This window comes from Anolis sagrei, chromosome 11 (genome assembly GCF_037176765.1).
Source record: "Anolis sagrei isolate rAnoSag1 chromosome 11, rAnoSag1.mat, whole genome shotgun sequence".
In the NCBI taxonomy this organism is placed as follows: domain Eukaryota; kingdom Metazoa; phylum Chordata; class Lepidosauria; order Squamata; family Dactyloidae; genus Anolis; species Anolis sagrei.
In genome coordinates this window covers 25,735,693-25,750,150 of record NC_090031.1, presented here as the reverse complement: position 1 = coordinate 25,750,150, position 14,458 = coordinate 25,735,693, and the positions used below count along the sequence as shown (strand labels likewise).

Genomic DNA, 14,458 nt, shown 5'->3' with positions numbered 1-14,458 from the left:
TGAATGCATGTTAGCCATAATGGTCTACCATAGCAGAGAGGAATATATGGACTCCCTGTTATCCGTAGTTGCCATAGGGCTGTCCTGGGATGCCAGACATTGTGATCTCTCCAAGCTCTCCAGCACAAGGCACGTTCTTCTGAGATGATAACCCAACGCAAGCCTATTAATGGGTGATTGGCTTGCCCCCCTCTTTATGGCACCCCAAAGAAACAAGGGAAGGCTTTCAAGGAGCTCAACGGAGGGTTTCTCCCATTCCTTTGGCACCATTTATGGGGCACTCCCTGCTTTTGGCTTGGTAAGACTCTGCTAATTTATTTTTGCCGCAACCCACCGTCAGATTCGCCTTCGGAAAGACGAAGCAGCAGATGGTGGTTGCTAAGCAAATACAATTCAAACAAAACAAAAGAATTGTTTTACACCCGACGATGAGGACTGCGCCGTCCTTTGGGCCCGGGCGAAAGGCAACAGATTGCATCATTTTTGTTTCCTAGCCTCACCCCCCACCCAGAAATCGGCAGCATTAATGGTCCCATCGGGTTCAGAATCACGACTTGTCATTAACCAGCCCACGAAAAGGGGGAGCTTTGTTGGCACGCAAAGAATAAATCCATGTTTCGCAAAAGAACATAACAAGCCAAGCATCCCTTGGTGTCCTCAGGTGGCAGGAGAGGGGTTTCAAACCATCTGCAACGCAATGGCACTATGGCAACAAATGGAAAGGGAACGAGGGAGGATGGCACGATGCCCTGGTGTACTTTGTGGGGGGAACGTGGCACATGCGGAGCAGAGGTTGGGACCCAAACCAGGACCAAAATGCATCCCCATTTACTTGAACAGCACATCTTGGTTAGCTGGTATTGTGTCCAGAATTGGAAGGGACCCCAAGGGCCATCTAGTCTAACCCCCTTCTGCCATGGTCACTATTCTCTTGTCCATATCCATCCTAAATCATGGTGCCCAGAACGGGACAAAATATTGCTCCAAGTGAGGTCTGACAAAAGCAGAACGAGACTATAAATTCCCTGTTCTAGCCCTGAGGTGTTGCCTTGCCTTAACTCTTTGAGTCTCTGTTGTTAGTATTCTAGGTGTCTAGCACCACGTTGGGTGGGTAAAAGTAGGAGACTCCTTATTATCCGGCATTTTTGTTTATCCGACATTCTGCCAGCCCGTTGATGTTGGATAAGCAAGACTCTTCTGTATTGCTGAATGTGTTTATTTTGATGTAATTGTCTGTATGGTTTTCTTTCTGGCAATTATTTGCCTTATATGTTGGAAACTGCCCTGAGTCCCTTTGGGTATACAAATAAAGTATTATTATCATAACAGTAAATAAAGTCCAACACTCTGAAAACAGGGGAATTCCAGACAAGAAACAATCAGGGCCAGCTAACACCTCCCAACAAAGGATCCCCTAGGCAGGAATCAGCTAGGCCTTGAAACTGCAAGGCCATTCAGTGCTAATCAAGCTGGTCAGTGGCAACCGGGATTGTGGCGCAGCTGGCTGAGTGTCAGCTGCATTAAGATCACTCTGATCCAAAGGTCATGAGTTTGAAGCCAGCCCAGGTTGGAGTGGGCTTCCAACCAATTGTGTAGCCGGTTGTCGACCTTTGCATCCCGAAATACAGTTGCATCTGTCAAGTAGGAAAATTAGGTACCACCTAGTGTGGGGAGGTGAAATTAACTAATTTATGAGGCCATAAAGAAGACTCCAGCAAAGCATTCCAGCGGGGAAGCATGCGGGGAATGTGGAAGTGCTTCATCAGCGTCGCAGATGGATGATGAAAGCGACAGCTCCCCTGGCGGCCAGAAAAAAGTTAAATAGCCTCTGTGTATGTCTGTATACGTTTGGCATTGAATGTTTGCCATATATGTGTACACTGTAATCCACCCTGAGTAAATAAATAAATAAATAAATAAATACCGTAAATAAATAAATAAATAAATTCACACTTGCCTCCGACAGAAGAGAGTTCTTTTTCCCACCCTGGACATTATTCCAAACCTTACGTGTCTAGTTTCCAACAGACCTCCCAACTTCTGAGAATGCCTGCCATAGATGTGGGCGAAACTTCAGGAGAGAATGCTTCAGGAACGTGGCCAGACAGCCCGGAAAACTCACAGCAACCCAACTTATTGACAGTCAGAGCTGTTCAAGAGTGGAATATTAACCCATAGTGCCACAGGGGGCAATTATATGCTTAATAATTCTAAAGCACCGGAGGGCAAGATTCAAACGCCTCCTAAAGCCAGTTTACTCCAGGCAAGATTCAAAGGCTGTTGGACGGCAAATGGAGCAGAAATGGGCCACATTGATTTTTGCCAGCGGGGAGCTCAGCGCCGTTTCTGATCCGGACTCGGTATCGACTGTGCTGCCCTTGTAAGAGCACAAAACGTGCCGCTGAGCCCCGAATCCGGCTTCCTCCGAACCCTTAGGTTTCCCTATTGTACCTTCAAGTGCCTCTTGGGGCTGGATTGTTTTCCGCCACAACGATTTCAAGGTGGAAAACAAGCCGCGTTGTAAAATCAATACAAAGAAAGGGGAAATCGATTTGGTTTGTTAGCCGGGGAGAGCCATTAAGATTACCAATGTGCTTTGCTCCCTTTTCGTTGTCTTCATCACAGTTATTGTTGTGATGGTTTTTGTTTTACGGTCAGTTCAGCTCCGCTTGCAATTTGGTTTTCGCGAAGGAGTATTGGAAATTATATACACAATATATAGGACGGGCGACACTTGGCTTGAACACAGTCCATGTGAAAAGGATCCAGGAGTCTTAGTAGACCACAAACTGAACATGAGCCAATAGTGTGATGATAATAATAATAATTATTATTATTATTATTATTATTATTATTATTATTATTTAATAATAATATATTAATATAACAATATAATGATAAGAGGGAAGCAACTGGAAATGTTGACACGATATGAGGATTTAAAGATTGAACTGCAAAGAGTCTGGCACAAGCCAGTAAAGTGGTCCCAGTGGTGATCGGTACACTGGGTGCAGTGCCTAAAGACCTTGGCCTGCACTTAAACACTATTGGCACGGACAAAATTACCATCTGCCACCTTACTGGGATCTGCACTCATTACTCGCCGATACATCACACAGTTCAGAAAAGGCAAAAGCTGCACATTGCAAGTGTTGAACCTGACTCAGCACATAGAAGATGGTTTTGAAAGGCAACAGATCACAGGAGCTGTCTTCATAGACCTGTCAGCAGCCTATGATACTATGAACCACCGCCTCCTCCTGAGAAAAATGTATAGTATCACAAAGGACTACCACCTCACTCGCCTCATAGGAAACCTGCTACAAAACAGGAGCTTTTTGTTGAGTTCCAGGACCAGAGAAGCAGATGGCGGAAACAGAAGAACGGCCTGCCTCAGGGGAGCGTGCTTGCTCCATCCATGTTCAACATCTACACAAACGACCAGCCACTGCCAGAAGGGACAGAGAGTTTCATCTATGCTGATGGTCATGCCATCACCGCCCAAGAAGGGAGCTTTGAGATGGTTGAACAGAAGCTCTCCGAAGCTCTAGGTGCTCTCATGCCTATTACAGGGAAAACCAGCTGATCCCCAACCCATCTAAAACACAGACATGTGCGTTTCATCTTAAGTACATAGAAGCATCCCGAGCTCTGAGGATCACCTGGGAAGGAACCCCACTGGAGCATTGCAGCGCACCCAAATACCTGGGAGTCACTTTGGACCGTGCTCTTACCTACAAAAAGCACTGCCTGAACATCAAGCAAAAAGTGGGTGCTAGAAACAATATCATACGAAAGCTGACTGGCACAACCTGGGGATCACAACCAGATACAGTGAAGACATCTGCCCTTGCGCTATGCTACTCTGCTGCTGAGTATGCATGCCCAGTGTGAAACACATCTCACCACACTAAAACAGTGGATGTGGCTCTTAATGAGACATGCCGCATTATCACGGGGTGTCTGCGCCCTACACCACTGAAGAAATTACACTGCTTAGCCGGTATTGCACCACCAGACATCCGCCGGGAAGTAGCAGCCAATAGTGAAAGGACCAAAGCAGAGACATCCCCAGCTCATCCCCTGTTTGGGTATCAGCCAGCACGTCAACGACTTAAATCTAGAAATAGTTTTCTAAGATCTACAGAGACACTCGCTGGAACACCCCAGCAAGCGAGAGTCCAAATGTGGCAGGCCCAAACCCAACACCTCAATCCATGGGTGATACCAGATGAGAGACTCCCCCCTGGACACTTGCTGGAACACCTCAGCAAGCGAGAGTCCAAAAATGGCAGGCTCAAACCGAGAAACTCAACCAATGGCTGATACCAAATGAGAGACTCCCCCCTGGGCACACAGAGGACTGGGCGACTTGGAAGGCGCTGAACAGACTGCACTCTGGCACCACGAGATGCAGAGCCAACCTTCAGAAATGGGGCCACAAAGTGGAATCCTCGACATGTGAGTGTGGAGAAGAGCAAACCACTGACCACCTGCTACAATACTCCCTGAGCCCTGCCACATGCACAATGTATTTGAACCCCTGCGATTGGATTTGAAGCAACCACCTTGAGGAGGGATTTTAAAAAGTCTTCTAAAAAGCCATAAAGATATTGTCCGTGGACGAAAGACATGTGTGTCTTTAGATGTGACCAGGAAAAAAAGCATTTGAAAAGGAGGTAAAGAAAGAGAGTTTGTCACTTACCACACAGCGCAATGACGTGGCTGCTGTCTTCGTGGACAAATTTCCGCGTGACGGCTTCTTCCATGATTTGCTTCACCTAAAAGGAGAAAGACCCTTTAGATGCGTGGGACTACCATTCCCATCAACCACAAACCAAGACAGTTTGAATGACAGGCCCTCCAGACGTTTGGGTGACTACCTGAAGGGTCAATCTGATTGGGAATGACTGGAGTTGTAGCACATGGTATCACATGTCACCCACTAACAGAACAAGAGTGCATCTACACTACAGAATTAATGCAGTTTGACACCACTTTGCCATGGCTCAGTGCTGTGAAATCATGCAAGTTGTAGCTCGGGGAGGCACCAGCCCTCTTTGGAAACGATGGCTCAAGCCCTCCCCAAACTACAACTCCTAGGATGCTATAGCACAGTGTTTCTCAACCTGGGGGTCGGGACCCCTGGGAGGGTTACCAAAGACCGTCAGAATATACAATGTTTTCCGTTGGTCATGGGGGTTCTGTGTGGGAAGTTTGGCCCAATTCTTTTGCTAGTGGAGTTCAGAATGCTCTTTGATTGTAAGTGAACTATAAATCCCAGCAACTACAATTCCCAAATGTCAAGGTCTATTTTCTCCAAACTCCACCAGAGTTCACATTTGAACATACTGAGTGTTCTTGCCAAATTTGGTCCAGATCCATCATTGTTTGAGTCCACAGTGCTCTCTGGATATAAGTGAACTACAACTCCCAAACACAAGGTCAATGCCCTCCAAACTCTTCCATCATTTTCTGTTAGTCATGGGAGTTCTCTGTGCCAAGACTAGTTCAATTCCATCGTTGGTGGAGTTCAAAACGATCTTTGATTGTAGATGAACTATAAATCCAAGCAACTACAACTCTCAAAGGACAAAATCAAGGCCAATGCCCACCAAACCCTTCCAGTATTTTCTGTTGGTCATGGGAGCTCTGTGTGGCAAGTTTGGCCCAATTCTATTGTTGGCGGAGTTCAGGATGCTCTCTGATAGTAGATGAACTATAAATCCCAGCAACTACAACTCCCAAACTCAAGGTCTATTTTCCCCACATTCCACCAGTGTTCGCATTTGGGCATATTGAGTATTCATGCCAACTTTGGTCCAGATTCATCATTGTCTGAGTCCACAGTGCTCTCTGGATATAGGTGAACTACAACTCCCAAACTCAAGGTCAATGGCCACCAAACCCTTCCAGTATTTTCTATTGGTCATGGGAGTTCTATGTGCCAAGTCTGGCCCAATTCCATTAGCTGATGGAGTTCAGAATGCTCTTTGATTGTAGGTGAACTATAAATCCCAGCAACTACAACTCCCAACTACAACAAGGCCTGGTGTGAGAAGCTTTGGTGAGAGAAGCCCGAGGTTGAAGGCTGTCGGATGTGAAGCTTCAGTGTGAAGGCTGAAAGCAATTTTCCTGCTTCTTGGAAGGGGGTGGGACTGGATGGCCCTTGGGGTCTCTTCCAACTCTAGGATTCTAGGATACTTGGAACCTCTTGCCACATGATGTGACCATCTGCCGCCTTTATTTCCCTGCCTTCTGTCCCACCTGTTCCTCTCTGAACTTGGCTTGCTCCCAGTGCGTAAAACCCAGACCGTTTGGTGATTCTCCTGCCAAAACAAACAGCGCACTCTTGTCGGAGTGATCAGCCAGGGAGACGCCCTGTTGGGTCAACAAGGCAGCACTGGTGGCGCTGGAGAGACGCTTCCCTGTGGCCCAGTTTCCATCCACAATTGCTTCCAATTGGCCAACCTCGAACGGGGAGGCGGAAGCCTTTGAAATGCCACGGCAAGGCTGCTTAATCATAACAACAAGACCTTATTTATATTCTCCTCTATCTCCCCGAGGGGAGTCCGAGCGGATTACAACATACACCGATAGGCAGACATTCAATGCCTTTAATACAGTGGAATAACAATGACACACTAATACACAGAGCAAAGGTTAAGGCTTCCCCTTTCATCTCCGGCTTTCTGGAGGCAGTGCTCAACTCTGGCCATAGGGAGGTGCTCTTGCTCCATTTCCAAGCCGGGGAGCCTGCTGTCCGTAGACACCTCCTTGGTTATGTTGCCTGCATGGCTGCATGGGCACCGTTGTTACCTTCCTATTGATCTACTCACATTTGCGTGTTTTCAAACTGCTAGGTTGGCAGGAGCTAGGGCTAACGGCGGGAGCTCATCCTGACCCGCAGCTTCGAACCTCCAACCTTTCGGTTAGCAGATTCAACAGTTCAGCAATTTAATGCTTTGTTATCTTCCCACTGAAGCAGTACATGATGATCTACTCACATTTGCATGTTTTCAAACAGCTAGGTTGGCAGAAGCTAGGGCTAATGGCGGGAGCTCATCCTGACCCGCAGCTTCGAACCTCCAACCTTTCGGTTAGCAGATTCAACAGTTCAGCAATTTAATCCTTTGTTATCTTCCCGCTGAAGCAGTACATGTTGATCTACTCACATTTGCATGTTTTCGAACTGCTAGGTTGGCAGGAGCTAGGGCTAACAGCAGGAGCTCAACCTGACTCGCAGATTCGGACCTCCAACCTTTAGGTCAGCAGATTCAACAGTTCAGAAGTTTAATCCTTTGTTATCTTCCTGCTGAAGATCTACTGATCTACTCGCATTTGCATGTTTTCGAACTGCTACGTTGGCAGGAGCTAGGGCTAACAGCGGGAGCTCATCCTAACCCGCAGCTTCAAACCTCCAACCTTTCGGTTAGCAGATTCAACAGTTCAGCAATTTAATCCTTTGTTATCTTCCCGCTGAAGTGGTACCTGTTGATCTACTCACATTTGCATGTTTTCGAACTGCTAGGTTGGCAGGAGCTAGGGCTAACAGCAGGAGCTCAACCTGACTCGCAGATTCGAACCTCAAACCTTTAGGTCAGCAGATTCAACAGTTCAGCAGTTTAATCCTTTGTTACCTTCCCACTGAAGCGGTACCTGTTGATCTACTCACATTTGCATGTTTTCAAACTGCTAGGTTGGCAGGAGCTAGGGATAACAGTGAGAGCTCACCCTGACCCGCAGCTTTGAACCTCCAACCTTTAGGTCAGCAGATTCAACAGTTCAGCAGTTTAATCTGTTGCGCCATGACGGTCCCCTTGCTGCAAATCATTCGTAAACTTTTTTTTTGGTCATGTCAGAACTACAAGTCACTTCTGCAAGGAGCCCCTGGTAGTGCAGTGGATTAAACCCCTGTGCCAGCAGGACTGAAGACCGACAGGTTGCAGGTTCAAATCCAGAGAAAACGCAGAGAGAAGAAAAGCCTTCCACAAGGATGATAACACATCAAAAAATATCCCGGCATCCTCTGGGCAACGTCCTTGCAGACGGCCAATTCTCTCACACCGTTCCAACCTAAAAAGTATTTGGATGCTTTGCTCTCAAGCTCTAAAAAAAGCCAATGTGATTCTGGTCTGCATCTAGTGTCCAAATTGAGCACTTTTTTGTGATTGGTCCCCTGGAATAGCACTGTGTCCTGTTCTGGGCACCACAAGTCAAGCATTAAATGCACAGATATATGGGCTGGGTGACATATGGCGGAAGAACTCTACATATTATAATGGATCTACGAGGGGCTGTTCAATAAAGATTTCCTCTGACTCCCTTCCTGTGGACTGAGAGCAATGAAACTTGGTCCAGTTCGGAGTCCTTCTCTCCATGGGTGCCACCTCGGGACACGCACTTCTCCCATGTTTTGAAGCAACTGTAAACACCTCGCTTGGACAAGGCAACAGGTTGTTCCCAAAGCCATGTTGTGACTTCGGAAATCAGAGTCTCATCACCTAAAAAGGCTTGCCCTTCAAAAATAATTTCGTTGTTGGAAAGAGGTGGAAGTCCAATGGTGTGAGGTTGGGGGAATAAGGAGGATGCGGTCGAATTTCCAAGCCACCGGAGTATGCTTCCATTTGGGTAACAGGTGAGTTATGAATATGTGTGTTGTCTTGCAGAAAGTGGACACTTTTGGTGAGCATGCCACATTGTCTCTTGGTTTGGATGGCCTCCCGCAATGTTCGCAGCAGTGAAGCTTAGTCTGCCCCAGTCATCATGGTCCCCTTTGCTTGTGCTGGTCCCCAAATACTGTGAGCATGACTTTGTCTGCCAAGTGTTGGGCACATTTATTTATTTACTACATTTATATACCGCCCCTCTTAGCCCAGGGGCAACTCGGAGCAGATGCTTCCATGGCATCAACTGGACTTGAGTTTCAGGATCAGAGTGATGGACTCAGCTTTCACCCTGTATGATCAGCCTGTTGAAAAAGTCCTCCTGCTTTCCATGGCACAACAATGTCATGAGAGACTGAGAGCATTTGACTTGTTCCTGTTTTTGGAAAAGTGTGAGCAGTCGGGGGGCCCAGCGAGTGGAGACCCCTCGCCTGCCCCGTGCCCTCACCAATGGCAAGAACGCGAGGCAGGCTTTGTGCGAGGCCAGGCCTCATGCGGAGGGCCTTCGCTGATGGCGAGAACGCAAAGCAGGTGAGGCGGGCTTTGCGCGAGGCCAGGCCTCGCACAGAGGACCCCTCACCTGGCCCGAGCCCTTGGGGTAGGGCCAACGGAGGCGGCCTCACGACCCCTCCGAAATGGCCAGGTGACCCCCCTGGGGGTTGCGAGCCCCAGGTTGAGAACCGCTGGCATATGAGGCGGTTACCAGCTGCACTCAATGCAACCAAGGGAGGGCATGACACTAGTGGGGAGAATGGGTGGGGTTGTGTGAATTCTCAGATTACGACTCAAAGAAATATAATTACAGGTAAGCAACTTGTCCTTCTTCTTAGTGCTTGTGAATCACACAACTGGGTGACTAGCAAGCTCTAATGAGAGGTGATGGGAGCCATGACACACTACACGCCCGAGTAAAAAACTAGAAATTTTAATGAAATGTCACCAAGTAAGACATGAGAATGTTAGCCATACGTGAAGAATAAACTTTAGCAAATTCTCAGAGGAATACAGAGCGGCAGCAAATTTGAAGTGTAACAGATACGACCTAAAACATTGGCCATGCATGAACTTTAGTAAATTCACTGTGGAAAACGGTTCCGGCCCAGTTTACCTGTCCAAACACATCTCTCCCTAGGTGCTTAAGATGGTCTGGAAAGGCCTTGCTCTCAGTCCCGCCCCCTTCGCAGACACGATTGGCGGGGATGAGAGACAGGGCCTTCTCAGCAGTGGCCCCTCAGCTATGGAACCTCCTTTCTAGGGATATTAGATCAGCCCCCTCCCTCCTAACATTTCGAAAGAGAGTCAAAACCTGGCTGTCTGAGCAAGCATTTGCAGACGCAGTGCAACAGACTGAGATCCACGGAACGATTGGACAATGCGACGGAAAAATGATTTTAGTGATGAGACACTGAGGACTTGTGTTTTATGGCTTTTATTGTTTTGTTGCTTTTATATGGTTTATATTATATATAATGTTTTTAACTGTATTTTATGTTGTTTGGGGGTATTGACCGCCGACTGCAAACCGCCTCGAGTGGCCTTCGGGCTGAGAGGGGCGGTAAATAAATAAATAATAATGCATGGGAAGATGGTCTTGGGTGATTTTTTTTCCACAGATCCCACACTCATCTTAACATTTTGGGCTCAGTGGCAAATGGTTATGCAGCGATTTTCCAAAATGGCGACCTCCACTCCCTGGATGGTGTGTCTTTCAATAGCAGAGTGGGCTCACCCTGGAATTGGAGATGTTTGCACCAAAGTCCAACCACGTTGGAATTGATGTTACCAGTTCTTTACTCCATCATATGATGGGGAATGCTCACCATCATCCTCTTTCATCTCATCAAACGTCTCTTCCAGGCCTGTAGCGAGGGGGTGGTTTTAGGGGTTCAAACCCTCCCCGAAATGTTTCAGATTTTTTTAAAAAACCTGGTTTACTCATGAGTTTTAACTGGTTAACCAAATCCCCCTGCTAAGTCTTTGAGATGCAAAAAAATTAAGAGTCCCTCCAGAACTGTAAGCACTATCTCAAGCAAATATTGACAATTTATTCACACTGTCATTACTTGCAGCAATAGCCGATGTAGTGAAGCAACCAAGTAGTGTGTGTGTGTGTTGAAGGCCAGACTTGGTGGAGGTGGTTGACAGGGGCGGAGCTGCAGGCTAGTGAAGGCTGCTCTGCCCTCTGCTGTGCTCTTTGCTTCAGCGTGAGCTAGGAGGCAGGTTTCAACCCCCCCCCCCCCCGAAATTTTCAACCCCGAAATTTTCAACCCCCCCCCCCAAATTTTCACACACACCCCCGCCAAAATTGTCAACCCTTCCCGAAAAATTTTTCTGGCTACGGCCCTGGTCTCTTCTGATATGTGGCCTTTCAAGGAAAGGAACTTGAGGACTGCTCTGTCTTACGCTGGGTCCATTCTCAAACCTCACTCCACTTTGGCAGCTGTCACATCAAGACCATTCTCAGTTCAGAGTTGTCAATTGGCACGTAACCTATAGAAACTTGTATCATGACTCATGTGCAGTTTCAGCGTCCTGCGATAAATAGAAGTGGGTTACGAGGCAATGGTGTGATGTGGCAGCTAAAGCAACCAATGTGATTCTATGCTGCAGAAATAGTCTAGCGTCGATATTGTGGGAAGTGATAGTAAAGCTAAAGGTTTCCCCTTGACATTTAAATCCAGTTGTGTCCGACTCTGGAGGGTGGTGCTCATCTTAATTTCTAAGCTGAAGTGCTGGCGTTGCTCGTAGACACCTCCAAGGTCATAAGGTCAGCATGACTGCATGGAGCACCATTTATGTGAGAAGTGATAGTCCCACTCTTTTCTCTACTACTTTTTTTAGGGTTATTCTAGGGAATCGGAATTCAGTGTGACTATGACTTCCCTCCATCTTGATACTATTCTCCCATTGATGCAGCCTGGAATTGCATTAGCTTTTTGAGCGGCTGCGTCTCATTGTGTCCTTGAAGCCACAGCTCCGGTGTGACAAGACAAATCCCTGGTGTCAGCCACTGATGTGGTTTTTCATAGCGCATTGGAATGGACTCCAATGTACTCGCCGCCTCCTTCCCTTGCTATACTACTCTTGCTGTGAGTCAGTCATGTCAGGCTATATTAGGAGCTGCTTCCCTTCTAAGATTGGCTCCGATTGTTTGGCAACACATCCGAACTCGAGAACAGGGGAGAAGAGGTCAGGGACTGAGTCTTGCCAAATCGCTGCTCCTTTCCAGGTCTCCTTTCCGCCGATGCTTCCGAGTTGGTGTAGAAGGGTTGGAAGGACTTGATGGGCCATGGAGTCAGTGTAGGACCTTTATCTAAAGCAGTGTTTCTCAACCTGGGGGTCGGGACCCCTGGGGGGGTCGCAAGGGGGTGTCAAAGGGGTCGCCAAAGACCATCAGAAAACACAGTATTTTTTGTTGCTCTTGGGGGGTTCTGTGTGGGAAGTTTGGCCCAATTCTATCGTTGGTGGGGTTCAGAATGCTCTGTGATTGTAGGGGAACTTTAAAAACCCAGCAACTACAACTCCCAAATGTCAATTTTCCCCAAACTCCACCAGTGTTCACATTTGGGCATATTGAGTATCTGTCCCAAGTTTAGTCCAGATCCATCATTATGTCCACAATGCTCTCTGGATGTAGATGAACTACAACTCCAAAACTCAAGGTCAATGCCCACCAAACCCTTCCAGTATTTTCTATTGGTGATGGGAGTTATGTGTGCCCAATTTGGTTCAATTCCATCGTTGGTGGGGGTTCAGAATGCTCTTTGATTGTAAATGAACTATAAATCCCAGCAATGACAACTCCCAAATGCCAAGGTCTGTTTCCCCTAAACTCCACAAGTGTTCCCAATTGGGCATATTGAGTATTTGTTCCAAGTTTGGTCCAGATCCATCATTGTTCGTGTCCAGAGTGCTCTCCAGATGTAGATGAACTACAACTCCAAAACTCAAGATCAATGTCCACCAAACCCTTCCAGTATTTTCTGATGGTCTTGAGAGTTCTGTGTGCCATCGTTGGTGGAGTTCAGAATGCTCTTTGATTGTAGATGAACTATAAATCCCAGCAATGACAAGTCCCAAATGTCAATGTCTATTTTCCCCAAACTCCATCTGTGTTCACATTTGGGCACATTGAGTATTCATGCCAAGTTTGGTCCAGATCCATCATTGTTTGAGTCCACAGTGCTCTCTGGATGTAGGTGAACTACAACTCCATAATTCAAGGTCAATGTCCATCAAACCCTTCCAGTATTTTCTATTGGTGATGGGAGTTCTGTGTGCCAAGTTTGGTTCCATTTCATCGTTGGTGGGGGTTCAGAATGCTCTTTCATTGTAGGTGAACTATAAATCCCAGCAACTACAACTCCCAAAAGGACAAAATCAATGCCCCCGCTCAACCCAATTTGGGTATATTGGGTATTTGTGCCCAGTTTGGTCCAGTGAATGTAAATACATCCTGTATATCAGATATTTACATTTCGATTCATAACAGTTGCAAAATCGCAGTTGTGAAGTAGCAACAAAAATAATGTTATGGTTGGGGGTCAACACAACTGGAGGAACTGGATTAAGGGGTCGTGGCATTAGGAAGGTTGAGAAGCGCTGATCTAAAGCATTTTTTCCTCAACCTTCTTCATGCCACAACCCCATAATACAGTTCCTCACATTGTGGTGACCCCCAACCATAATATTATTGTTTTAGACTTTTTGAACTACAACTCCCAGGATCCCCAACCAACAGAGCAACCCACCAAGCCTTTACAGAGAGAGGGAATACGATCCCAACCGGATTAAAGGCAGGCATCCACAACCTATTACTTGCCTGCCTTTTTCAAAATGAAAGTCAAAGAAATAAATCCCTCACCAGGAGGAGCAGCAGAACCCAGCAAACTAACGCCGAAATCCAATATAATGCTTCCCAAAGGCAACATATGAAAATATTTGCCGGGTTTTGAGAGTCAGGGAAGCACAGAAAGCACTTCTCCAAACATTCCTCAGAAAGCCAGCATTAGAATGGAAGCAGCAAGCTTCAGAGATTCCATTTGAACATTAGGAAGAACTTCCTGACTATGAGAGCTGTTCAGCAGTGGAACTCTCTGCCCCGGAGTGTGGTGGAGGCTCCTTCTTTGGAAGCTTTTAAACAGAGGCTGGATGGCCATCTTTTGGGGTTGCTTTGAATGCAATTTTCCTGCTTCTTGGCAGAATGGGGTTGGACTGGATGGCCCATGAGGTCTCTTCCAACTCTTTGATTCTATGATTGTTGAGCAGTTGATAATGGGACCAATTGCCATGAGGTCTATTTCTCTGGATGTCTTCCAGAAGCAGATGAAAATCTACAATCTAGGGATGGTTTAGCAATTGAAATGAGTGTAAACGCCAAAAAAAAGGATGCATTTTGAAAGTTTTTGTTTATCTCTCTACTGCCCTCTGGTGGTTGCAACCGAGTGCAGCAAACATATATAGCCACTTCATCCTTTTTAGGGCCCTGGTCCCAAAGAAGGTAGGATTTTTTATTTCAACCCACATCAGTATTTTAAGTTGGATATTAAAGAGTCTGTATGCCAAGTTTGATCCAAATCCATCAAGCCACGGAGGAGCCTTTGTGGATCAAATCAACATACATCTGGGTAGCTGTGAGTTTTCCGGGCTGTATGGCCATGTTCCATAGATGCAGGCCTTCAACTCCTAGAAATCCTAAGAGGTGGTAAACTGGCTGGGATTTCTGGGAGTTGTGGGCCAAAACATCTGGGGACCCACAGGTTGAGAACCACAGGTATAAGTGGACACCCCAG

General features: G+C 46.8%; 1 protein-coding gene across 3 annotated transcripts in view; it reads right to left on the bottom strand.

The window, feature by feature from the left end:
- SGSM2 (small G protein signaling modulator 2) overlaps window positions 1-14,458 on the bottom strand; it is a 100,376-nt gene that overhangs the window by 78,805 nt on the left and 7,113 nt on the right. For all 3 annotated transcript variants that reach the window (XM_060756965.2, XM_060756964.2, XM_060756966.2), the window contains exon 2: window positions 4,706-4,781. In XM_060756965.2, coding sequence (XP_060612948.2) covers window positions 4,706-4,781 — 76 coding nt within the window. The remainder of the gene's footprint in view (window positions 1-4,705; window positions 4,782-14,458) is intronic.